The 27,894-nt window shown below is 35.9% G+C and overlaps 4 protein-coding genes across 4 annotated transcripts; 2 read left to right on the forward strand and 2 right to left on the reverse strand.

Moving 5' to 3' along the window:
• Positions 1–1,154: 1,154 nt before the first annotated feature.
• On the reverse strand, positions 1,155–5,647 carry LOC130746212 (4-hydroxy-tetrahydrodipicolinate reductase 2, chloroplastic-like). Its single transcript, XM_057598765.1, has 8 exons — positions 5,365–5,647; positions 4,023–4,260; positions 3,460–3,593; positions 3,286–3,360; positions 2,485–2,586; positions 1,950–2,059; positions 1,748–1,835; positions 1,155–1,466 (listed from the first exon to the last, which is right to left on the reverse strand). Exons 1-8 carry the CDS (start codon positions 5,584–5,586, stop codon positions 1,398–1,400), a joined length of 1,038 nt encoding a protein of 345 aa, XP_057454748.1. The 5' UTR covers positions 5,587–5,647; the 3' UTR covers positions 1,155–1,397.
• Positions 5,648–8,557: 2,910 nt separating this feature from the next.
• On the forward strand, positions 8,558–10,382 carry LOC130746214 (uncharacterized protein At4g08330, chloroplastic-like). Its single transcript, XM_057598767.1, has 2 exons — positions 8,558–8,763; positions 10,043–10,382. The coding sequence occupies exons 1-2, from the start codon at positions 8,738–8,740 to the stop codon at positions 10,380–10,382; spliced, it is 366 nt and encodes a 121-aa protein (XP_057454750.1). The 5' UTR covers positions 8,558–8,737.
• A 10-nt stretch (positions 10,383–10,392) lies between these two features.
• LOC130746213 (F-box/LRR-repeat protein 12) lies at positions 10,393–11,702 on the forward strand. Its single transcript, XM_057598766.1, has one exon. The coding sequence runs from the start codon at positions 10,393–10,395 to the stop codon at positions 11,557–11,559; it is 1,167 nt and encodes a 388-aa protein (XP_057454749.1). The 3' UTR covers positions 11,560–11,702.
• An 8,282-nt stretch (positions 11,703–19,984) lies between these two features.
• On the reverse strand, positions 19,985–27,310 carry LOC130746215 (glyoxylate/succinic semialdehyde reductase 1-like). The gene is made up of 8 exons (XM_057598769.1): positions 27,081–27,310; positions 25,308–25,418; positions 25,121–25,219; positions 24,111–24,212; positions 22,175–22,290; positions 21,869–21,947; positions 21,590–21,760; positions 19,985–20,254 (listed from the first exon to the last, which is right to left on the reverse strand). The coding sequence occupies exons 1-8, from the start codon at positions 27,183–27,185 to the stop codon at positions 20,171–20,173; spliced, it is 867 nt and encodes a 288-aa protein (XP_057454752.1). The 5' UTR covers positions 27,186–27,310; the 3' UTR covers positions 19,985–20,170.
• Positions 27,311–27,894: the final 584 nt, after the last annotated feature.

The following is a 27,894-nucleotide window of genomic DNA, read 5'->3' on the forward strand; positions in this document are numbered from 1 at the left end:
ACGTACAGAACAAATGATCACAACACTCTTCTACACGATTACAAAAAGGACATAGTACATCCACCTATGCCGGAATGGCACCTCGCCTCCTTAAATTCACCTTGGTCGGGATCCGATTTAGCAGCATGCCCCAAGCAAAAGCTTTAACATTTGAGGGAGCAAATGCAGACCAGATTGATTGAAAACCGATATCAGACACTCCTAAATCACTCACCTGCAAAAAAGAATAAGCTGAGTTAACAGCACACTCATCCTCCTTGAGTTTGCAGGCGCTGTTAGAGAGAGTTTGCATTCAGACAGTTAGTTTTATGCACATATGTTTTATATTTTATACACGTGTGTTTAAGACTTTGTTACAGTTTGTTGTATATATAAGTCTATTTGTAACTGAGAATCAATTAATTAATACATTCAGATATTTTACAGAACTTTCTCAATCTTTTTCTCTAAGATGATGTTAGGCTTTTCTACATTTTTCTTTAAGCCAATCTGGAGTGCTAAACGTTATTGACAGAAAAAAATAAGGTTAACCTTGGATTCGAGTAGGTATCTCTATTATGGGGTGTACAATATCCTTGCTTAATTATTACCTTGGGCAGCTTGCAATTTGCATGTCAGTGTAGTGCACAATTTGATAGCCTAAGATTGGTTTAGCCGACTTGTTATTGTTTTCTCTCATTTCAGATCAGAATCATGTCACATGACAATCTCAAGTTAAATATTGTATTTATCTCTTTGGTCTTTAATATTTAAAGGGTCACACTCGCACTGATAAATATTTAATACATACATATGAAGAGAGAGAGAGTGAAATATGTACAAAAATTTCTTCATGAGAGAACATGAGAGAATTTTCACATGAGAATATCATGATCTATTTTTTAAAAGTTAATTCTAGTTTCAAAATCAATTATGGAATGAAGCTATAAAAAGTAACTTTTACAATGGATTACAATCAATAGTGAAATTTTATAACTAAATTTCATATTGAAATTACTTTTCTCATTAATATTTCCAAACAAACATTAAGCGAGGGGTGATAAAAAAATCAATGTTGGCTACAACCCGGCCAAACTGTCTAAAGATTTCATGCAGCTGACCGGTTTATACGGTTTTCAGGTGGAATATAAAACTGACAGCTTTTGGAGTTTATATGATTAACAAAAGTTATGACAAACTAAACAAAAATGTTGAAATTCATTTAAAAAAAAAAAAAAACTCATCATGTAGTTTTCGACCATTCAGAATAATACATAGTAGGGTATTACGCTCCCTAAGCTTTCCTCAACAGAACAGAGAAGAACAATGGACAGAAGATGAAAGTTACTCAACTAAATGCCAAATCTTGTTAACCAATTCCCGAAGTTGACATCTTGCATCTGACTCCCGAGAAAAATTCATCGCATGCTACCCTCTCGTAAGACATCAATCATATTGTATACTCTCTTGGGATCCTTTTCTGCAATCTGCATACAGCAAATAATTCAGACTCAAGACGGCGAATGGTTTATGTATAATTCATGATAACTACTTAGCATGGTAGAATGACATATTGTGATGATATTATAATTATCAGAAACTTATAAAGCTTTCCTACCATGACTGTAGTGTTATGGTATGACATGTTTGCTTTGGGGCTAATGACATCCAGTTCAGGGTGATGAACAACACCCTACTAGTTATGTTTTTTTAAAATGAAGAACACACCTAATGATAGATTAAGATGGATAAATGGAAGAATACGAACCTTCTTAGCAAGAAAAATTACAGCATCAACAGTGCCCTCCGCGTATATTGATCTACCACAAACATTATGTTGAAATTCAAATGAAACTCTGCAACAATTTTTTAAAAGAAACATCAGAAAGATATAGTTAGTGACTGACAGGAAGAAATATGTCAAGACGTATAACAGAACATGAGATTAAAATGAAAATGTTTACTCTTACGTATCATCTGGTGATGTCAAATGATACATATGAAAGGCATGACCCGCCAAATGCTCCTCTGGGACTCCCACCATTTCAAGTTGTTGCTGGGGATCCCTGATCAATTCTATCTAAAAAATTCATTGGAAAGAATTAAAGTTAAAAAAATAAATCCAATAAGAATCCGTAGTCCTTCTAATACAAAGTCTACAGCGGTGATATCTGTATAAAGAAAAGAATGGCAACACTGGTAATTTTTCAGTGCAGATTGTGAGCCAGCCAATGTGAAGTTAAGCACGTTATTTTAACCTTAATTTTATATCATCATCTTAGCAAAATTAAGTGAGAGGCACTAAACAGGACAACCTACAAAAAAATGTACTGATAACTAGCAGTAGCATGTGATTAAACCAGAAAGACCTCCATGTGAACTACAACTGATAGTAAGACATACATGTTCAGCAAGACATACATGTTCAGCAAGAGAGAAGTTTAAGGACAGTCGAGACAAAACTGTGATGTACCATAATGAACCATGCAGTATGATCTAACGCACCTCATCCATATCAAAAGATACTCCAAGTTTGTGGAAACAAGAAATTACAGCTTTTGCAGTACCAGATGCATCAACTTTGCTTGCTTGATGAGACTCCAAAACCTACAATCTTGGAAGAATGCATCAGATTTTAACATTACATAAAACAGAAGCTTATTTAAAAGAAGAGAAACACTTGAGCTAATTGTTCATGAAACCTAGTCTGATTTTAACTTTTTCTTTAGCATTCATATAAGCAAGATTTGCTCTCCCTGACCAAAACACAATCCCAAAGAACGGCCAAATCATAGAACTAGTAGCAAAATAGGGTATGGTGTACAATTTTGTGTTCAGAGAAAAATATAATGCCATACTTTTTGGCTTGGCAATAGGTCTGGTAATAATTTCAGTATAACTACAACTTCTCTTTCCAATACAAGAAGCAAGACAGTACTCTCCAGAACAAGCATTGCTAGAGTAAGCAATTTGAGCAACTGATTTACTTGCATCACAAGCAGCTTATAGTAAGCTAATCTAAGCAGTTTATGAAAATTAGCTCAATACAGCATATAGGTAGGTACACCCAAGCACCTGCCTAATGCTTACGCTATAAAATAAGCTTCATGCAGCCTTACTGCCTTAGTCAGATTTAGTTTCTGTGGGAATAGAATTGAAATTGATGCAAGATGACATAGCCCCCCCACCCCCACACACACCATCACATCAGACTATGCGGAGACAATTCAAGGGGTGTGTTAGGATTTCGAAGTTCCTAACAAAACCCTCCCAAAGCCCCTGAAATGTCAATGCAGTAAGAATTACCTTTAAGGAATACCCAGAAAAGGCTCCAGGAAATTGCTCTGCCATAATTTCCATTGCTGCAAGGAAAGCAACTACCTAAAGGAAACAAGTATAGAACATAAGGTTGATAAAGTACAGGGAGTATATAAAGGAAAAATTGAAAAATGAGCAAGGCTCCCCGAAATTATGAGATACCTGCTTTCCCATTTGCGGGGAAATCACAGCATAAAGCTTTGCGTCTTCAACAGTCTTATTCAACAAGTCCCTATCTCCACCAGTGGTCCCCATCACAAAGGGCACCCCAACCTTAGAGTATAATTCTGCATTGCCTGCACATGAGAAAGAATTCATAATTAGCAGCAAGACCACTAGAGTCTTCATAAAACATCCATAATCCAAGATTGTATAATTAAGTCAGGACACATGTCTGGAATTGCAGAATCATAACATGAACTGATCTATGAGAAGAACAAGAAAAGCCCACATACCCTATGCTGTGGAATATAATATTCTCCATTCCTGTGTTTAAAATGTATAAAGTTTTGTGCCAAAAAAATGCAGAGTTACATTTTAAGATAAATCACAATGAAGGCATGGAAAATATATGACTTTGTAAAATGTGCTTTTTCCTTTACTTTGTTGAATGTGACATATTCATAATTTACATTAAAAACAAAATGATAGAGCGAGAAAGAGGGAGGAAAGATTAAGTTCTTGCTTCCACCCAATGATGAGAAAATATGCTTCAAAGTACATACCATTAACTGCAGTTGGCACTGTGTAGTCCACAACAATCAAATTTGGATATTTATCAAGGATAGATACAAGCACACTCTCTCTATCAGAAGGACCTTGCACAAGAAACTCCTTTCCGCAGACCTGAAAAGTCTGTCCAGACTCCTCTTCACACCCAAATGACACAGGAACAACATGCAGTCCAGCAGCTTCTGCCGCATTAATGACAGCCTTTCCCATTTTTCCAGTACATGCATTAACCTGAATAGCATAAACTTAAATTATTATTTGTGTTTTACAGCTAGTTTTTTGAAAAGGTGAGCATGTAAACTAGGGAAATTCAAACAACAAATTATGGATCGGTTAGGAAACAGAGTTCTGCATAGCGGACTTTATTCGACGTGTAGCACAAACTTACATAAATATATATGTCTTACAGCTAGTTTTTATTAAAGGTAGCATGTAAACTAGGGATATTCAAACAACAAATTATGACTCGGTAAGGAAACAGATTTCTGTATAGCGGACTTCACTCGTGTAGGAGTCATTAAAAAAGCACCCCCAAGTGAGGATTAGGTTCACAGCCATAGGGTATGGGAACACCTTGTGGTCTTACCCAAAAGTAAAAGATATCCACATTCAAATGAAAAAGCTTTAAAGTCGGTGAAAATAACAAAGCTGAGGCAAGAAATAGAAAAGGAAAATTAAGAGGAGTAAGACTTGACGGAAGATTGACGCTTGCAGAAGTGATTACGCATTATGTGTTAAAATACAGAGTTTAGTATGTTACATATGATAGAAGTAAACAAACAGAGAATACTTATATGGTGAATCTGGTTTAGAATCAAACAAGATAAAACGGCAACCCCAAAATTTTAAGACCAATCTCTTTTTTTTAATGAAAGTCATAAAATTCTACACCTTGAGGTACATAGTTGACTCATAACAATTTAGAAGCAATGATATAAGCAGTGTTCTATCTTCTAAGTACAAATTGAAACACTAAATCTATTCATTCACCTAGCAACCAACTATGAGTGAAGAGATTGAAATAACATGATAGGCACCTTCAGATAATAGATTTAGTTAGTTAACAAAATAATAGCTAGTTAGTGGGTTAATAAATAAGGCATGTTGAGGTGTCTAGTCATTTGAGAAAGTATCCACTTTATCTGCAATAAAGGGAGGATTTTCCTATTGAAATGAACCTCACTTGAGGTAAAATAAAAACAAGGTTCTCCCTCACAATTTGAAGCAATGCAATATGAAATAGCAGCATTTGAGAAAGTAGGGTAAACCAAATAAAGATAAAAACTTGAGCACTGAAACAAGGACCCAAAAGCTAGAAAAAACATGGGTAGTCACCATAATTGGAATGCCAGCATTCTGAGGCGAAGAAGGCGCGGTTTTTTCAAGAAAAGTCTGAACCGGTGTGGCAGCCATTGACACTATAGGGAACGAACGCGATCTCCTCTTCTGCGAAATGGGGACACTGCTCCTTGTACTGGCTCCATTGGAGAAGAAGGCGAGCTGATTGGGGTGACTGTGGAGCACATTGGTTGCGGTTTTCATCGTGAACGTTGCCATTGAAGGTGAGAGTGAGAGACTGAGCTCAATATGGGGGTTTAGGGTTTTTGTAATTAAAGAAATGGGTATTTGTAATTAAACAAAAAAAAGGTGTACAAGTAGTGTTTTTAAAAGGTGATGAAAAGGTGAGAGTTTGTTAGCATTATTCTTTAATTTATCGATCAACAGCTTCATTGACTAGTACTAAACGATAAATGACTAACTACAAAATTTTTAACATTTAGTGAACTTTTAACTTCTGAGTTTTAGCTTATGAGTGAGTATGAATTTGATTAAGCGCAAATCATGAAACTAGACACGCATTTAAGGTTTGAGATAAAAATTTGTGGTCAAGTTTCTTATTATGATTTCTTACATGGCTCATTGCTATATGTAAATCCTCTTATGCGTTTAAGAATGAGATGGGTCTCAAAATTCGTAGGTGTTGTGAAAAATACCTGTCATAGGTAGGGTAAAAGTTTGCTAGATGGGTATGAGATTGGATATAGATATATATCCGATTGGATATAGATATATATCCGCAAAAAATGTGGGCGTGAGTATTATAGCACCCAACTCACCTATACGCACACACATCATCATTATTATTATTAATTTATTATAGTTTTGATAGTATATTAACAAACTTAAAATTATAACTTTCCAACCTACTTTTTTTTTCATTAAAAAAAACTTTTTTTTAAATAAGTGAGTAAATAAGGTCTTAATATTTTACTATTTACTGTCACTAATTTTTATTCTTATTTGTTTTTGAAATAGGTAAGTTAGTGCTTACAACTTTATGACTATATTAAAAAATCTAAGATTATAGATTTAAAATTTTTAACTTTTCGCTTACTGGTTTAAAAAATAAATAAATTTTGTTGAATGATTTTACTTATTAAGTTTTTAGATGATATTTTATATTTTTAACATTTTTTATAATAACAATTATATTTTTATTTCCTATTGAAAAATGGAAATAATAAAAGTTATATTTTAGTTAGTTAAATTATGAATAATGAATATGAATATAAGTACTTTGAGAATATGAGGGTAGACTTTTAAATTGTTGACCATGCATATATGAGGACGAGTACATATAATTTTAAAAAATGTGAATATGAAAATGAACATTATAGCACCCTACCCAAACTCTACTCATTCTTGCCCACATATGTGTTGTTCATTGAATCTCTCTTGCTTCTTTATTTAGCTTCCATCTCCTATACACAAGTACCTAAAGTTACCCTAGCAGGCTAGCACCCTTGATTGACCATACACCAAAAAAGAAACACATGACATGATATACAAGAAATGGACAACAATGGGCAGCATGATTGATAAGTCCATGAGTAATGTTACTCACACACCTCTCTTTTGAGGTGTGTGAGGTGAAATGATGAGAGAGATAGGAAGAAAAGAAAAAGTAAGGGAGATGTTAAGCTAAAAACTACGAGGACTACGACTCTCGACATCATGGTGCAAAGGTGGGTTCTCGACAGCAAGGGCTATGGCGAAACCGGCAACTCAGCATACGGTGCCCCTCAAAGTCAAGTTAGTAAGAGTTATATCTCGACAAACTCAGCAGATGAAGAAATCTCGATCATCTTAATGGAAAAGGCAGTTACCGAGTAACAAGTAACTACAAGCACGTGCATATACCCACGATGCCACGAATAGCAACGGTTGCCCACGACTCAGAACCACCCACGTGGCAATAGAGTAACGTGCTCGAAGACCAGCGGCTAAACGTGGGGCATGGCGCCAAAATTCAAAACCCACGAAGCCATCATGCACCCAAGAAAAACCGCCAAGAACGTGGGCAAGGACAGCACTATAAATAGAAGAAGCAGCAGCAGAAAGAGAGGTTCCCAACTCAAAACTCCGAAAGTTCACCAAAAAGCTCTAAACGTCCGCATCAATGAGACTCAGAGAGCAAAACGTGATGATGGAGGAGTATGTTGCAGAACCAACGCTTTAGTTTTCTTGCATTTAAGTTTGTTAATTCCCCAGTTCTTCTACGCATTTCCCTGTCGAGATCTTCATCTTTTTGTAGTTTTTATGTTATTTTGATGTATGTGATTTCTTTGTAATTGACCCGTGTGTAATGAAATTCAGTTCTGTTTAAACCAACTTGGTGTTGTCGAAAAAGCATTCACACACACAACACTTTGGCAAAGCGTTTTCTCAAAAGGACCCCGAATCTAAACTTCCTTTAGTCGAACTAAGAGGATATTTGTTTACCAAAAAACCACGTAAGTAGGAGAGAAAGTATGAGATGTGATAGATGATAAGAGGAGAGAGATAGAAACAAAAAGAGGTGGAAATGAAGTGTTTTAAAAATGAGGTGTGTATATATCATTACTCTAAGTCCATACATGATGCATGAATAGTTACTGCTACACGATTCCTTTCGTGAGTAAGTTAACAATTGCAGGAACATGCCTCACTTGGTAAATATCTATCTATCCCGAGCTAAGTAAACGAATTTTCACTCTTCTTTCAACGTCGACACTTTGTTTTGTTTTAAAAAACTGATGTGCTTAATTTTATTTTTATATAAGTAAAACGCGTCCACAATTAAACTATGTATCGCTGGCAATCAATAAACTATGGCTATTTGTTAAATTAAGAACAAATTTATGATTAAGATATCATCTATTGGTTACATCTAAAGAACAAGGAAAATGTTCTTTTCACTAGTTTCACCTCCAATTGATGCACACACAAAACTTAGATTTTTGGCTATTCAATATATTCCATACATTATGATATTAATATGAGTGTCTTAATATCACGTTAAGTAAATAAGTTTCTTCCAACAAATTATTTTTTCATAGAAAAATTCTGAACTAAGTACAATTTAACTATCTATCATATCTATCAGTTATGCTAGAGTGTATTACAAATGAGATTTACTTTGACTTATTTGGTTTGGTGGATGAGTTTTAAATTTTTAATTATAGAACCGACCACGCAATATTTAATTTGGGTAGAAAAAGTGGTGGAGGTAGGAGAGGAGCAAAGAAACGAAACAGAAGAGATATCATAGGTGGAAGAAAAAGAGAAACTGGTCTCCTTAAACTCTCAATCTCTTCCCAACAGTTTGGAGAATGGATGAGCATGGCTATTGCTGCTGAATTGATCATCATCGTACATCAACCAGAGGATGTCACAAGCTGATGTCTCTTACTGGTCATTCTCCCTCCCTTCTTTTTTCTTATATTTCCTTCCAACAATTCCTTAGTTATTTTTCTCATACACTAATATTAGCTTTATATGCTATGGTGGTTTATGTAATTTGCAAATTCTTCTCTATTTCTTTCTTGGTTTTGATTCTTGCTGCATGTTTTGTTGCTTCTTGTTGCCTGATTAGGTAATCTTGTATGCTTTGGCTGTCTTTGTTTGTCTGTTCACATTATTTGTCATTAAGGTTTCAAAATTTTCCATTGGATCAGTTTATTTCCAGGGCTAGATTTTCTGATCCCATTGTCAACTGAGGTGGGTGTTTATCTGAATGTTGTCTTGACTTGGTCCTTGATGTTTAACACCAAGTTGCATGAGACTATTAAAGTATAAACCCATAAACAGAGAGAGATAAGATAATACTAATTAATTGGAACCCTCTTACAAATTGATTAAGCATAGAGAAATAGTGGCAAACTTGCACAGGTCTAATGAGGCTAACACTGTGATTCGCGAGGACACTGAACTAAGTAGTCAGAACGCTGTGGCTTGTGATTTGAGATGGAGAACTTAAGTACAAGTGATGGAGGGTGAAATCGCAGAACGAAGGATCTGAGTGAGAAGAGTAAGTACCTTAGGCTTGAAATTGCAGATGAAGGAGAATGATGAGACAAGAATGAAGAGAATGGATTCGCGAGTCGCAGAGAATGAAATAGCATAGAATGAAGACAGGAATGAAGGAGAGTACAATGTGGAATCGTTGAGAATGTAGAAATTGCTGAGAAATTGTAGATTGGGGTTCATGTTGCAGATTAGGGTTTGATTCAGCTTTCAAAGAGGGATTAGGTTTTGATGTGCAGAAATAAGAGTCTCCACATCAACGAGAATGATTGTTTCGAATGAGTAAGATTTTTCAGTTTGGATAAAACGGGTACCCGAACTGGAACATGAAATGGGTACTCAAACTAATAAAGTGGAGATGAAACGGATCGGTTCAATTATTTTGTAAGTAATTTGGTTCAGTAGAGTTGAGTTTTTTGCACAGTCTTACTAATTAGCACTATATGGGTAATGTCTGTTTCACATTTGCTATTAACAAAATAATATAAATTTGGTTATGCAAGTTTATTATAAAACGTAATGAAAGAAAAATTTGTTGACTACCTATTCTGCATAGAGCACAACTCAGCTTGCTGAATTTTTCTGCTTGATCTTTCATGATCACTTCTGTAAAATGCATGACATTTGTAGATGTTTTATTCTGTTTCTGTAATTTGTATTATTACAGTTGTGGCTCTTGTGGATATCCTCTGAACTTGACATCCTCAAATCGAATCACATCTAACATTGCATCTGAATATAAGAGATCTGTTAAAAAGGGATCAATCTCTTTTGCTTCAGTTGATCTCAGCCGATTTACACAGGTTGATGAAATAAGTTGTTTCCCTGTCTCATGGTTTAATTCTTCAAAGACTAAACTGCTTTGCCGCAAATGTGGGGTTCATATTGGTTATGGTTACTGTAGAGAATCACCTGCTCTTTGTGGACTTGAGCCTTCCGTTTCATCTAGCTCTCAGGGAAAATTCATCATAAAGATTCGATCTCTACAGCCTTCAGAAGAGTCTTGAAAAGGTTGACATGGGAGATCTTTCTAGCAATTGTACTACCTCCATCATGCACCTCCCGGACGATTGCCTTACGATTATTTTCCATGCTTTAGATAGTCGGACTGATCGTGAATCATTTGGCCTGACTTGCCGCCGATGGCTTCACATTCAAGATTTCAACCGTCGGTCACTGCAATTTGAGTGTTCATTCACTGTATTAACTCGTACCTCTCTATCAGGAAAGAGTTTTGACATCCATACATTCCATCTCCATAGATTGCTGAGGCGCTTTCAACATTTAGAGTCTTTATCTCTATGTGGTTGCAGGGAGTTGAGTGATTCAGGACTGACACGTTTGCTAACTTATGGTTCAAATTTGCAAAAACTTTATCTAGATTGTTGTTTCAAAGTCACTGACTATGGGCTCTCCCTGGTTGCTTCTGGATGCCCCTCATTGACGACAATTAGTCTCTACCGGTGTCTCGGTGTTACTGATAAGGGGCTAGAGACTTTAGCAAGTGCTTGCCTATCTTTGAAATGCGTGAACATCTCATATTGCACACAAATATCAGACAAAGGATTAAAAACTCTTACAGAGCATTGTCGCCAGCTTCAGGCAGTCAACATATCGCACTGTGATAGTATAACCGGCATCGGCTTTGGTGGCTGCTCAAAAACTCTAGCATGTGTAGAGGCTGAGTCTTGCAAGCTTACCCCAGAAGGGGTCATGGGAATTGTTAGTGGTGGTGGCATGGAATATCTAGATGTGTCTTGTTTAAGTTGGTCTGTTCTGGGAGATCCCTTGTCCGGAATAGGATTTTCCTCGCGCCTCAAAATCCTTAACTTTCGGCTGTGCAGAACTGTTTCTGATACTTCTGTTGTTGCAATTGCAAAAGGATGTCCTCTACTTGAAGAATGGAACTTAGCATTATGCAATGAGGTTAGGATATCTGGATGGCAGGCCGTCGGGTTATACTGCCGGAATTTGAAGAGACTGCATGTTAATCGGTGCCACAATCTCTCCGATGGTGGCTTGCTGGCCTTACAGGATGGGTGCAGAAGTCTCACCATTTTGTACTTGAGTGGCTGTTCTCGCTTGACATCTATTGCATTAGAGTTATTCAAGTCTCACAGACCTGATGTATGCATAAAGGAAGAAGAGGTAATGTCTATAAAGCCTAACTGGGAATTCAGATGATACAAGATACATATTTGTAAACTATCTAGACATTCCAACTAAGCTTTAATCAGTTGTATGAAAAAATATTTATTTGTATAATTATTCTAGAACCTATGGTTGCTTCCAGTTATAAATTATTTGGATGCTAAGGATGAACTTAAGTATATTCATTAAGGGACCCCAGTCCTGTCCCTTGAAATTTTTTACACTAGCTAGCAAGACCTTAATTGCACCTTGTTATGAGACAATTTACATTCCCTTTATTTGTTCATTTAAGGGGGGAAATTATTATGAAGGGGAAAAGAAAAAAAAGAATGCACTTTTCAAAGATGATCAACGTTGCCAAGTCAACGAGTGGGGGAGTGATCATCAGTTCAATCTTCTGCAACGGGTTATCACACTAAATCTACGATAACTTTTTTAGAAAATTTAATTAGAATTCTCTCTACAATAAACCGCGCCCTCTTTTCTTCATTGAAGAACATTTTTGACTCTCAGACTCTCGTTGTTGCTTTCGCTCTCACATTCATCGGCAACACACTTTCACTCTCATACTCGTCGCCCTCTTGCTCTCACTCTCATTTGTGTTGTTCAATCTTTCGACATTCAGTATCTATTTGATCTTGTTTTCAACATACATTATAGCTCTCACCCTCGATCTCTCGTTGGTATTTGAAACCGGATCGGATACTCTCAATCTCTCATTGCTCTCAGTCTCGGTCTCTCTTAAATGAACTCAGATGCTCTCGCTCTCACTTAAGTCATTTTTCCTTAGAAGACAAAGTCAAGATGCTGCTCCAACATGCTCATGAAGGTGTTCAAGAACTCATATCTAGATTTGTATGTGTCTGTTTTGCATGAGACATGTAACATTTAAAAGATGTTATCCACAATTGTTATTACAGAGATCAAGATGTAATTCTAATGTTTAGATGGTTAAAAAATACATCAAAATTGCCAAGAAAAAAAAGTTAAAACTTCACATAAAAAATTAACATTTGGTCAACTATCCATTTGTCTCACATTAGCCAAGTTTCTACGCTCTCCCCTTATATAAAGAGAGCTCTCTCCACTCCTTAGGAATATAATAAGAATCCAATAAAATATAAGACCATTTTGGATGGATCACGCGAGTGCAATGCTCGCATTCTTATCTTAGTTTTTGGAGGGATGCTGCTACAACTACAAGGTCAAATTTGTTGGAGGCTTGGAGCCAGAAGTTGGGATGACCTTTTTTCTTCCTTTTATAAATTTCATCTCGAAATTCTAATTTTCAATTTGAGATGAGATTTATAAATGAAGGTCAAGACCTGTCTCAACTACTAACTGCACCTCCAACAAATTTAACCTTATAGAAGCATTGAACCAGCGTGATCTAAGATGAATTTGTGAAAAAAAAGCAATGAATTTAACATTGCATAAGCATTAGGAGTGTCAATTTTAGACATTGGTCTTATATTTTATCAGATGTCTAAGATGTGGAGAGAGCTCCTTTTATATAGGTGAAGAAGAAGGAAGAGTGTAGAAACTTGTCCAATATGAGACTAAATTGGTAGTTAACCAAATGTTGACTTTTGATGTGAAACTTCAACTTTTCTTTGTGATGTGTTTTTGTAACTATCTAAACATTAGAATTACTTATTGGTGTACATAATAAGAATTGTAGTTAACAACAATATCTTTTAAATGTTACTAGCGTTCAAAACAGACACCTACATCTCTTGATATGAGTTCTTGAATACGTATTCCTTGAAAATATGTAATAACAACATCTTGACTACGTCTTCTAAGGAAAAAATGACTTAGTAAATATATAATTTAGCTGTTGGAGTGTTCATAAGAGTAAAAATTTGCTCAAGCTTTTCGACCAGACAAAAACCACCTCAAAATTATTTCAATGGTGTAAAATACACCCAAAATATTAAAATTGCACAATTTTCTTATTCAAAAAAACTTGTGCAATTTACTCTAAATTAATCATTTTGAGATGAAATTTATAAATGAACATAAAAAATCATTCAAACAAGGGACTCATTTCACACCTTCCTCTTTATTTATTTTTCATTTTTTTCTGTCTCTTATAGCTTTACGCTTAAAACAAAACACCATTGTGTAGTGGACAAATTAAGTGCTTACAACTATTTTTGTGTTTTCAACTTTTATTTATTTTTATATTTATTTTTGTTGTTATTAGGATTTTGTTATGTATTTAATTTTTTTCATTTCCTGATTTTTCTTTTTTTAGAAAGAAGATCAAATGAGGACTAAATTAATAATTTTATATTTTATATTTTTTTCTTTGTTTTACAAAGATTGGACCCGGACCTTATCACAGTATACACATGGCATATATTATTTTTCTCTCTTCTATTATTTTATCATTTTATCACTCTAGGCATGTAAATTCATGGGGTATTAACTATTAACCCATCATACTCCTATTGAGAAATGCCCGAAAAGAGCTCCTACGTGAGGTACATTGTACAGTGATCATGGTCATTGTGTGGGAATTTTTTTTTTACATATTAGACAGTTTCTCCTATAGACAGGAGATCTACTCCACAATTTTGTGCTTCTACATTTTACATTGGAAGAGTAAGAATCAAAATTCAGTGGCAGAGCCAACCACTAAGAGACTATCATGCTATGGCTCGTCAGAAAATTCAGAGAAAAGAGATGAACTGAATAGAAAAATCTATTGAATGAATAAAAGGTACATACAAAATAGCTTTAGAGTCTATTTATACTATCTAGAAGAAGGTGTATCATAACTATGCTATGACCTTGCTACACAATATAGTAATCCCTAGTTTGTTAGTAATAGCTGCCTCCAAAACTGTTTTATGCTGAGTTGGCACTGCTGAGTTGTCCAGTAGCTGTAATTGCATTGCTAGTAGATGCTTCTGATTGTTTATTCAATAGCCTCCCACAAGCTGGAGCATGATAGATGTCTAGCATGCTAAGCTTGCCCAATAAGAAATTAAAAGGACCTACTGATAGTGCCTTTGTAAAGAAATCTGCTACTTGAAATTTAGAAGGCACAGGTAATAATCTCATCAACCCAGCTTCAGATTTCTCTCTAACAATATGGCAATCAATTTCTAAGTGTTTGGTTCTTTCATGAAAAACTGGATTAGCTGCAATGTGAAGAGCACTTTGATTATCACAATATATGACTGAAGGCTTCACTAGTTCAATCTGTAAATCCTTGAGCAGATAAGTAAGCCATTGCAATTCACAGGTAGCTGAAGCTAGAGCCCTGTATTCTGCTTCTGAAGATGACTTTGACACTGTTTGTTGCTTTTTTGATCTCCAACAAATAAGTGACTCACCAACAAAAAAGCAATATCCAGTCACTGATCTCCTTGTATCTACACAACCTCCCCAATCTGCATCGCTAAAACCAAGTAATTGTACTGCTGAGTTTCTTGGAAAGAACAACCCTTTGCCTGGACTCCCTTTTAGGTATTTCAAAACTCTGTGAGCTGCATTGTAATGTGCTAAGGTTGGTTTTGAAAGGAACTGACTCAGCTGTTGGACTGCATAGGTAATATCTGGTCTGGTTGTGGTGAGATAAAGCAACCTCCCAATAAGTCTTCTATATGAGGAAACATCCTCATAGGATTGTCCCCCATCTTGAGACAACCTGAGGGATGGATCAAGAGGTGTATTGACTGGTTTGCTGCCCAGAACTCCTGAATCTTGTAACAGGTCTAAGCAATACTTTCTCTGACATAAGGAGATTCCCTTAGCAGAATGAGCTACTTCTAAGCCAAGAAAATATTTCAAGATACCTAAATCTTTGATCTTGAAGGCAGTATCAAGTGCTGTTTTGATTTCTGCAAATTCTTCCAAGGAATTCTCAGCCAAAATGATATCATCCACATATATGAGTAAGACAGTGAAGCACTCACCCTTGTTTTTGGTGAACAAAGAGTGATCAGAATGAGCTTGTGTATAGCCACAAGCAACTAATAAGCTAGTCAACTTAGCATACCACTGCCTACTAGCCTGTTTAAGCCCATATAAAGATTTGTGAAGCTTGCAAACCTGTCTAGAATCAGTACAAAATACTCCCTCTGGTACCTTCATGTACACATCCTCATTTAAATCCCCATGAAGAAAAGCATTGTTTACATCTAATTGATGCAAATGCCAATTGTATACAGATGCAAGGGCTAAAACCATTCGTACTGTGGTAAGCTTAGCAACTGGTGAAAATGTATCAAAATAATCTAACCCTTCAATCTGATTATAACCTTTAGCTACTAAACGGGCTTTATACCTCTCTATTGTGCCATCTGCTTTCCTTTTGATCTTGTAAACCCATTTATTACCTATAGGAATTACATGAGGTGGCAAAGATACTAAGCTCCATGTGCCATTAGCCTCTAATGCAAAAATTTCTAAATTCATGGCATCTACCCAGCATTTATGTTTGGATGCTTCAACATAAGTGTGTGGTTCAGGTTCAAGAGACATGGCCATAACATATTTATGATGAGGAATAGACAAATTGGAAAAAGACATATAGGTAGAGATAGGATATTTACTACCTGAAGATGTTGGCCCAGCTTCACAAGAGGAGGAGTGACAAATATAATTTCTGAGATGTGACGGTTGATGCTTAGCTCTTGTGGATCTCCTTATCTGATCAGAAGAGTCAGATGCAGGCTGAACAACTGCAGAAGGTGTCTTCTCTGATGGAGGAATCTCTGTTGGAGTGGTGAATGCATCTAAGGAATCAGATGAAATCTCAACACTAGCACTCTCTGGTGTCATAACAGTCCAGGACAAGGCTTCTGATTGCTGATAAGGAAGGATATGATCATAGAACACCACATTTCTGGAGACACTCAAGGATCTACTTAATAAGTCAAGCACCACATAACCCTTAGTGCCTGATCTATAACCCATGAAAACACATTTTCGAGCTCGTGGATCCAGTTTCTGCCTAGCATTGTGCAATGTTGACACATAACACAAAGATCCAAAAACCTTTAGATCTGTTAAATCTGGTGGTTTGTGGTACAAAAGTTCATAAGGAGACTTATTTTGTAGAACCACAGTTGGCACCCTATTAATTAAGAAAACTGCATGTTGAACTGCATAATTCCAGTAATGTTTTGGCAATTTAGACTGAAATAACAATGCCCTTCCTACATTTAAAATGTCCTGGTGTTTTTTCTCAACTCTCCCATTTTGTTGGGGACACTCAACACATGAAGTTTCATGAATGATACCACTAGAATCATAAAAACTTTGGAGAGTAAACTCAGGACCATTATCTGTCCTAATAGTTTTCACCATAGCACCAAATTGAGTCTTAGCATAAGTTACAAAATCCTGAACTTTGGAAGGCACTTCTGATTTTTGTTTTAGCATAATAATCCACAAAAATCTGGTGTGATCATCTACAACAGTTAAAAAATATTTATGGCCATGAACTGTTGTTGTTGAAAAAGGACCCCAGATATCGAAATGAAGCAGATCAAAAGGTTTCACAGCTTTATTCAAACTTAGAGAATATGACAACTTCTTTTGTCTTGCCATATGGCATACATCACATACTAAATGCTTGGCTAATGCCTTATTTACATGGATATAAGGATGTGTTGTAGTCATATCTAGCAACCTATCCTTAGACAAGTGCCCTAATCTAAAATGCCAAATGACTGAACTAGGTATTACTGTAGAAGTAGCTGTGGTAATTGTATTTATCTTTGAGTCTGCTAGTACCTTCAGATCTTGTGACACCAAGTCTGCTTGTACCTTCAGATCTTGTGACTGCCTCTGATCTTGTGACTGCCTTTCTTGTGCATCAACCATCAAGTAGTACAATCCTCCCTCTTGTTTAGCCAAACCAATCATCTTCTGGGAATTGAGGTCCTGTATCAATGAATGTGAGTAATAGGATTGAACAACACATGACAAATGTTCACATAATTTGGAGGTGGAGACAATATTAAAACTGAATTCTGGTACATAAAGGACATTTTTGATGGATAATAAGGGGGAGAACACAACAATACCAGCCAAGTGTGCCTTGACCAGAGTACCATTTGGTAATTGAACATGTATAGGTTTAATCTTGGAAAAAGAATGGAACAGGTCCAATGAGGAGCACACATGATCAGTAGCTCCTGAATCTAATATCCAAGAGCTACAAGCTTTTGCAGAAGTAGAATAAGAGGATAAAATGATAGTTCTACCTTTTCCTGTCACATGTGAATTTTCATGACTCTTATGCTGAACATTAAACTGATTGACATTGTGCGGATTCTCATGAATCCTCAACTGGTTAATTTGTGTGGAATTGACAGACTGAGAATCATTTCCTTGAATCAAATTCAACAACTTCTGAAACTGATCTGGTGTGAATCCTTGAATCTGTGGTGCTGAAGCTGAGGAAGAAGATGCAGCATTACAACTAGAACCAGGAACTGAAACATGAGAAGCATGTGATGCTTGATTAACATCAGAATGTGTAGACTGATTATCCTCAGTCAAAAAGGTATGATCACCATTGTAGTGATCATCAGAGAGAAAATTATTCACTGAACCAGAATTGTTAGACTTAAAAGAAGGTGGAAGACCATAAATCTTGTAACAAGTATCAATGGTATGGCCTGTCCTTCCACAATGAGAACAAATTCTGTTACCTCTTCCTGAACCTTGATAGTATCCTCTTCCATTTCCTGAATTAGAAGCAGGAGTGGAACTCCTTCCACCATAAATCTGATTCCCTTGAGGATAACCTCTACCTCTTCCATAACCACTTCTAGAATCAATAGCATTAAGCATAGACCTTGATTCATTTACTACTTGTCCTGAATTTCCTGAACCTGATTGCCTCTCTTGTTGGATTACCATAGAGAAAACTTCATTCAATGTTGGTAAGGGTTTCATTAACAAGATCTGTGAACGAACAGTAGCAAACTCTTCATTCAGCCCAGTCAAAAACCTAATTATATAGTCTTGATCCTTATATGACCTAGCATGACCCTGGCATGGACATCTAGCATTGCAAATACACACTGGCAGTGGTCTAAAACCATCGATTTCTTCCCATAGAGTCTTCAATTCAGTGAAGAAATCAGTAACAGTTGAAGATTCTTGCCTCAAATTATAAATTTCACTTTGCAATTCCGAGATTCTAATCAAATCTACTTGTGAGAAACGTTCTTTCAATTCATTCCAAACATCAATCACATTCTCAATGTAAACTAAATTTTGTGCAATTGAAGATGTAACAGAATTCATAATCCAAGTATGAACTAGATTATTGCACCTGTCCCAAGCGTAGAAAAGAGGATGATCCGCATTTGGAACTGGAATACTTCCATCGACGAACCGAAACTTGTTTTTGGAGCTCAACGCCCTTCGCATCGAACGCATCCATGTCTGGTAATTTGAACTCGTCAGCTTTGGTGTGACAGAAACCGTAGAAGGTCCATCTCCTGGATGAACGTAATATGGACTCAGAGGATCAAGTGAAGGATCAAGGACTCCATTGTTGACACCTGAAGATTCAGCGTGTGCGTTGTTTGCCTTCTTCGCCATGAAAATAATCGAACCAGTAGATTGAACCAGAAATCAACTCAGAGAGAAGCCAATCACGAAACAGAAAGAACAATACCTCAACAGGATCAAGAAACAGAAAGCAAGAAATTGAGAAATTTCACCAATTGACCAACACGAACACAAATCAACACATCACCGATCAGAATCGTACAACCACGTTCTTCATGCTTTCGATTGAAACCCTAAACAAACCCAGAATGATGCAGCGGAAGATATGAGAGCTCTTGATACCATCAGAAAATTCAGAGAAAAGAGATGAACTGAATAGAAAAATCTATTGAATGAATAAAAGGTACATACAAAATAGCTTTAGAGTCTATTTATACTATCTAGAAGAAGGTGTATCATAACTATGCTATGACCTTGCTACACAATATAGTAATCCCTAGTTTGTTAGTAATAGCTGCCTCCAAAACTGTTTTATGCTGAGTTGGCACTGCTGAGTTGTCCAGTAGCTGTAATTGCATTGCTAGTAGATGCTTCTGATTGTTTATTCAATAGCTCGGACTACTAATAACCAAACCACCATTCACATGGCATTTAACCTTACTTTCTATGAATGGAGAAAGATAATTGAGAGTGATTGTGACTTTACCAAGTAGAAGCTTCAACAGTTACCTGATTGATCTAGTTAGGTATGGACTGGTAGGCAGTTAGCAAGTATATTTAGCAATTTAGCAAGACAGTTTGTTCAAACAAGAGTAGAAAATATTTGTAGCAAGTTAGGCATGATTAAAACAAGCTTCTGCTTGAAGGTGTGTAAAGTAAGTCGTCATAACCATTGATTGAAAAATCAATAGTCGTGATTGTGATCATATATTAACCTATGATCAGCACCATCAACTGCGACAAGTTGAAATAAGCTCAATCGCTTGCTTGCATATTTTAATTTCATGTTGCGATGAAGGTGGAAACAGTTTACAAGGTTCATTCAAACAAGAATCTGTAAATTAGACCTATGCTCAAACAGCTAGTTCATAAATAGATGTTTCACATCATGCTGTTGTTGCTCATAACAGTGGTTTAATCAATTCAGAAAGCTATCCTAATGATCAAGAGTTTTCGAAGTCTCATGGACAGCTGAAAAATCAAGGTCCCCCAACCCCAAGCTTCTGGCTTTCTTGTATGCCTACAAAAAGAGTTGGAATTTTAGCACAGTATGAAAATTCTATAATAGTCATTCAGCACAAAAATATAAGATAGAAGGGAAAAAAGTTATTTACACACACCACACACACACATATATAAAGAAACACATGAAGCATGTTGATCATGATTGGTATAACTTTATGGGCCTGTGAAACATCGAGGCAACATCTACCAAAAATAAAAGAAGAACTTTAACTATTCCCGGATATATTCTTGATAGCTAGAATCATTTCACCACCAACAATATGGATATTTTATCAGATTATCATATTACTCCATGGCATTCGAGGCTCAACGAACTGATGTTAGGTTAAACAATATTATGATTCCACTATTGAATAATCTTAACTCCTTAGTACTTTTCTTAAAATAAAATCAATTTAAGCTTGTGAAGAATGCTTCTGCTTCTGGCAAGTCTTGAATTTACACAACAAACGTCAAGAGATGCTCCAGTGGATTGAATAGGTTAGTCCCAGCCCAGGCTTCTAGGTTAGAAAACATAGAACCCTTCTATAGCTCAGACACTTTCCAGTTTCCATTACCTAGTTTATATTTATTGCTGTCACGGTGTAACCTCCATCAGCAATATGCACCCATCCTTTGCAGGGTTATCATTAATGGAGGTATATCTGGAGCATCTCCTAGGGTTTGTTGTACAGGGGAGGTACAGTTACTTTAAAGAGGCAGACACTAGCTCAGTAGTTCATGACAAACAGTTTTAGACCTTGGTTTGCTAAGTTCAGAAAAATGCTTTAGGTTTCAGTACTCAAAATTATGAGTTCCTTGGTTTTCAGCTGGTGCTTAGTGATTGATAAATACTAGTTATATGAGTGATACCATCTGAGCATAGACAATATCAGAGCTTACATAAGTCATATAATCTTGAGTAGACACTGGAAACAAAGGATGCATGTTATGATTTATTTAGTGAGATGGGAATAATAGGACCATGGCAACTAATAATCATTATCTTAACACAACTTGAAATAGATCCGAAAGAGTAGTGGTTTGATCCTTAGACTACATGAGGTTGGTTCTTCATTTGCAATCTGAATAATCTTTGATATTACCTGGGCATGTAATACTACTTACACAACCTTACACAACCTTACTTCACAAACTGCAGATGAAGCCGAATCTAAGTTTGACAGGAAAAAAAGTGCTAAAGTAAGGCTACTTATTCAGATGCAGTCATGTTTGTAGTTTGTGCACAACTTACGATTATTTTGAGATAGCAGTCATGTGAACTAAAGAAGCATTTTCTGATTGTCTGATACCATGTCACAGAAAGAAAGTATGATAAAAATAGTATTACCTCATTTGCCGCAGCTGCTACAGGCATTGATACAGCATTTTCATCTCCAAGGGCAAGAGCCAATCTCATGTCCTTCTGCTGATGTTTCAGCGGAAAAGCTGGGGAGTAATTGTTTTTTAGCATTGCGGGTCCTTTCAGCTTAAACATGCCGTTACTTATGGCACCAAGATCCTGTACAAAAAGACCCCAAATATGCTTAGAATGATGATAAAAGGTATCATGTAAAAAAAATGATGATAAAAGGTACAATCAAGAATCTTCCTCATCACAATAACTTACCAGTACATCAAGAAGAGTTCCAGGGTTCAAACCACTTCTTTCAGCTAGTGTGAGCCCCTCAGAGAAAGCATTCATCATACTGTAACAGATATAATACGGAATAACTAATTTACAGAAGAAGACTGAAAATAACGACATACAGTCTGTTCGGCTTGCAACCGAATAAGGAATAAAAATGTCAAAATGCGGATGTATATTTCTGGTTTGCTGATTCATACAAAACAATAAACTAAAGTTGTGGGTAATCCTTTTCCCCAGTCCCAAATGAAGAAGAATAGAAGAAAAGGAAGGGGAAGGAAAAAATACCTGCCCATTATCATGTTAACGACAAGTTTCATTTTTGCACCATTTCCAACCTCGCCTAGAAAGAAAGATTTCTTCCCCAGTACATCAAATGCTGGAAGTGCTTCCTCATACAAGGCCTACATATCCAAAGAATCAACCACTGAAAAGCAGTCCATAACACGGAATCTGCATGAGAACACTAATTCACATGACTATATCAACAGAACCCAACCCACCCAACTTCAATAGACAACTTAAAAACATGATAGTTTTGGAAAATGTTGGATAGGCTAAACAAATCTGATTATAGTGATTAGGATACTTTTGACCTTATTACTCCTATTTTTATAATTAAGCTCTTCTGTATGATTTAGAATCAATAATTTCATCACGTACTTTTTGTTTTCTCCTATGTCATGAACCAACTATCCCAAAAGCTTAAGTTGTTGGGTGAAGAGACATGAATGATATTATAATACTTTTATAACTCCCTCTCACGCAAGAGCCCACTAGGCTTGAAGCTGGACAATGCACAGACCCACCTATGTCGTGCTGAAATTCGACGTTTTATGAAAATAATGGGGTCACAATAATCTGACCACTTGGTCATCCAGACTCTAATTCAATGTCATGAACCAACCATCCTAAAAGCTTAAGTTGTTGGGTGAATAAACATGAATAGTTTTATAATGTATTTCTAAGTTCTAACACACAGTTTTACTCCTTGCTGGATAATCCTCAATTCTGTAGCATTTTTCTTCACATTCTCCTTGTATTCTTTTTCTTTGACATCAGTCCAGTCTGCTGTTTTTGGGTCTGGGCGCTCTTCATACTTTTCTTCAACCACGTCCCATAGATCTTGCGAAAGGAAGATGGTCTCCATTTGTGAACTTCAGTAATCATAGTGTTCACCATTGAAAACTGGAATTTGACTTGTTGTATATGAGAAAACTGAATTTGTTGATGATGCCATGGTACTGAATTGGAGCTTTGGTACCAAATTTATTGGAGCAGCGGAAGTATAGTAGTGGAAAATATAAGGGAATGACTTGAACTTTTTATTTTTCTGATTTTCTTGATGAGGAACTTACAATATTTCTCTATTAATACTAGTGAATAGAGAAGATAAAAGGATGTACCTTATGCAACTACAAGCATAATAATGCTAGAGGTTAATGTCTTTTATGTAGTTGCATAAGTTGCATCATTTATCTTCTCTAGTTACTAGACATTAACCTCTAGCATTATTATGCTTGTAGTTGCATAAGGTACATCCTTTTATCTTCTCTATTCACTAGTATTAATAGAGAAATATTGTAAGTTCCTCATCAAGAAAATCAGAAAAATAAAAAGTTTGAGTCATTCTCCTATATTTTCCACTACTATACTTTCTCTGTTCCAACATAACACACTTCTAATCGCTACTATATATTAAGGGAACAACTTTTGGTTGTTCAGCATGTCCTACAATCACTGCATAAATGCAATGTGAGAGAGAAAATAACAAAAAGAAACCCCATTGTCCCACTAATTTTAAATGGTAAGAGACCTCTCTCACAAATTAAACTGCTGCTATAGTTGTAGGACAATTGAATTCATCTAACAATATCCTTATTTTAATTGTATGCTTGGTATGTAAATGAATAAATGATATGGAATTAAAAATGTAATTAAATAACTGAAATTAAATAAAAATGAATTAGTTTAGATAAGTGCACCATACATTCTCTCTGGACATTCCTTACAAAAATATATCTATTGAAAGTTGAGGATATTGATGAGTTGCTAATGTATCTTATGTAGTCCATACTCTGAAAATTTCAAGCCATGTCTAAAGTGGAGAGGAAAGATGTCTAAATAGTTTAACTCATTCAAATAGTTAAAAGCGCACCAGGACAGCAGACAAGCAGAATGAGTAAACATTTATCCACATTTGCTTAGTAACATTTAAAAATACCTTGTCCCCAGCAGCAAGTATTACTAGCTGGCCATCTTCTGCGGGCTTCTTGCTACCTGAAACAGGACCTTCAACGAAACTACCACCTTTTGCTTTGATTGCCTGTAGAAATTAAGTCTGTCAATGGCAATTTATCATAAGGAATTCTTTCTATTTCTATTTGAAGAGTTGATTCAACAAAGTGCAGACCACCAGCTTATGCCTATAGCATGAACAAGCAAAGACAGGATACTAAGTGTACTTTGTTTCATACGTATAGCACATAGCTAAAGAGAAGAAGCAAATAAACTTTTGTTTTCAAACATTCCACAGGAAGAATGTTCAAATAATATAATCCATAGTATTTATTCACATTCTCATCCCCATTTACAAGATTAGCAGAGCTTAATTCATACTCAAGTGGTCCTCATCCCAACAGAAATTCCCATAACTATAGATACCTCAGCTTACTAAAACTTCTTTAAAAACAAAAAAAATCTTAATGGCCAAATTCCAACTAATAACAATAGTCACATACGTAACATGATGCTTAATTATTGGGTGTAAGACCAGCTGATAAATACAATTGGTAGTTATTTACATACATCGGTAGTTATACGATTCCTATTTTAAGCTAGTTTAGGTAGAGTTAGTTAAGTTGGTCATCGGCATAAGGAGGAATTTGGTAATATTTCTCAGCTGTGAAATATTTAAATCAAAGATATGGGATGGGAGGCTCAGAGATGAAATAAAATAGAGAACACAAATTAATATAAATCTTCACAGGAAATACCATGAGCGTTACGAAAATGGTGTTCTGCAACATAAGCCATTGCAGTCTCTTAATCATTTACAAGTTTCTCTTTAACAACATGGGGCAACAGAAAATTACAGAAAAGTATGGGTAGGGTGTAAACAGATCACAACTCACAAGCAAAATCAATCTCAAAGTGTGCAAAGAAATTTTAATGAATCTTAATTTTTAGATGAAGGGGAAACACACACACATAGGCAGGACAGGGTATACAAACCTCAGATATCTTTAAAGATGTTTCAGCGTCCACGGTTGACATGTCAATATAACCTTTTCCCTTAATTTGGTCAAGAACACCATCTTTATCAAACACAACCTAGAAAACCATCACAAAAAATGAATTCAGTAAGGGAAAATAAAGAATCTGCGTGTCAAAAATAATATTCACAATGACAACTACCGACCGCTAAAGCAGCTGCAGGATCAGATAACATTGCAATTGTATACTTGCATTTCTTGACTACAGCTGCCGGAGTTTCTCCAACTGAAGCACCATGTTCCACAAGCTCATCACACTACAATTATAGGTTGCAAAAGACATGAGTTAGGTTTATCCAAATCAGAACTTGGTAAGGCTCATATTCAGAGCTTAACAACAAGGAAAGAATAGAAATTTCTACAATCCAGACTGTAAGCTATATTATATATATCTTCTATCTATAAGGTGCTCAACAGAATGCACAAAAATTAATCCCACTCATCTGTTATCATCAAAATAACATATAAATCTAGATTGATTGCTAAGCTACTTTTCATTAAAAAATAATAATCTTGGAATAATGACTCAGCATATAACTTTCTGGAAATCTTCCTTGAAGCATGATCAGTGGCGGAACCAGAAATTTTGGAAAGCCTGGGCAAATTTTAAAAGGTAATTGTTAAATGCACTCTCACATTTAATTTCACCACTTTTTGCACTTATAAGTGCGTAGTTCACGCACCTAAAAGGTGGGGTGGAATTAGATGTCAGGAGGTGCGTTTAACAATTTCCATTTTAAAACCGCAAATACACACGCCACAATATATAAATAGTTATAAATCGAAATAAAAAAGACTCACAATTTTACCAATAAAAGTATAGCTAATTTTGGTTTTATTTCGTTAGACAATACAAAATAAAAAAGATACGCGTTCAAGAAGACTAGAAAATACAAGACAATAGGAGTACTTGAGGTGTGGCACCAATGGAGGGATCAATAGCCAGTCTTGGGAATTAATACACAAAACACATAGTGCCATAGTGGGTAATCAAATACACAATGCATTAATTGAGAAATGCGTTTTAGAAAAGCATCTATCTGCATAACATAATGCATTAATTTTTTATTTTGATAAGCATAACATAATGCATTAATGCATGCCTGCCAAATCACAATTTCCAAATAGAAAGCATATGCATGCCTGCCAAGTGCCAAATCACAATTTCCATAGTCTCCACAATTTTCAATCTCAAATCAATTCAATTTAACTCAACAAACCGCCCACCACACATGCTTCTCTTTCTCTAATTCTCTTCTCAATCTCACAAACAATACACAAACCTTCCCACAGTCTCACTTCTTCACTCACCACAAACCTTTACCATTCTCTGAATTCCACTCTCTCACCCACTCCTGACTCGCTCACGGCATCACCTCACTCCCTCACTCTCAATTTTTTTTTTCCACAATTTCCACTCCCAAATCCCACTCACTCACCCACTCTTCACACACACACCGCCTCTGGTTTATGGAATTAAGCTTTCTTTCAGTGTGCCGGAAACTGGGTGTGGGAATTGCAGCAAATTCGGTGGGGTAAAACTGCAGGAAATCTTGTGGGTTTGATACTGATACAGAAGGGTAAAGGGTTGCTCTGTCTCTGCTCAGGTTTCAGCAATCCATTCGTCACAGTCACAGCAAGTTGCAGCGGCAGCGGTGGAATTCTCAACCAGCCGCATTCACCCACCGCCTGCATCTCAACCGTCCACAACCCTGTTTCACTCACCCTCACCCTGTCTCCTTCTTTTCAATTTTGCCCTTTTTCCTTTTTTTTTTGCCCCAAAAAACTAACCTGGTCCAAAGAAAAAAATGTTTTTTTTCCCAGAGCTAGGGCACAGGCCCTAGCTAGCCAGGTGGTAAATCCGCCCCTGAGCATGATGATGGAAAAAAAACTGAAAATCCAGTGAGTAATAGTAATACCTTGGAGAGGGTTCTGTTCCAAACAGTGACCTTGAAGCCATGGCGTAGAAGGTTGATTGACATGGCCTTGCCCATTATCCCCAGACCCAAGAACCCAACCTCCATTTTTTCAGTCTCTGCGATTCACTTTTGAATTTTGATCTATCTCAGTCTCAGTCTCAGTCTCACTCCCACCACTCTCTTCTGCTTCTGCTTCTGCTTCTTCTTCTTCCCAACAGAAAGCCCCTTCCTTTTATACACCATAATATAATCTAATCATCAATGAAATAAATAAATAGATCATATAATTTTGATGATTCTTGCGGTCAGAAAATGGCAAAAATTTATCACATATCATTTTCTAATAAATGTAAAACAAAGAAATTGGACATTTTTTTAGAAAATGGATGATGCATTGTCCCCCATCTCAAATTAATTAATATTGATGATAACAATCACAATTTCACCGGAAATTTTTACTTTGCACTCCAATCCATTTATACCAGGGGTAAGTAAAAGAAAAAAAAAAAAAAAGAGTGATATCATATTTGATTTGATAAGAAAATAAAAGAGATACATAAAAAAAAGAATAAAAATGAAATAGAAATGAAAGTCGAGTGTAAATAACTAGTATGTATACCCGTGCCGATGCACGGGGGCATATTTCTGAGTATATAATAATTTTTTTTAATATATATACAGAATTATTTATTTTGTATAAATGAAAAATAAATATGAATATTATTATTTATTTGATTAACTTATTTATGATATAATAATATAATAAATTGTATGATTTTTGTATTTTTCTTTTATTTTGGTTTTTCTTATCTCC

This window comes from Lotus japonicus, chromosome 3, assembly GCF_012489685.1.
Source record: "Lotus japonicus ecotype B-129 chromosome 3, LjGifu_v1.2".
In the NCBI taxonomy this organism is placed as follows: Eukaryota; Viridiplantae; Streptophyta; class Magnoliopsida; order Fabales; family Fabaceae; genus Lotus; species Lotus japonicus.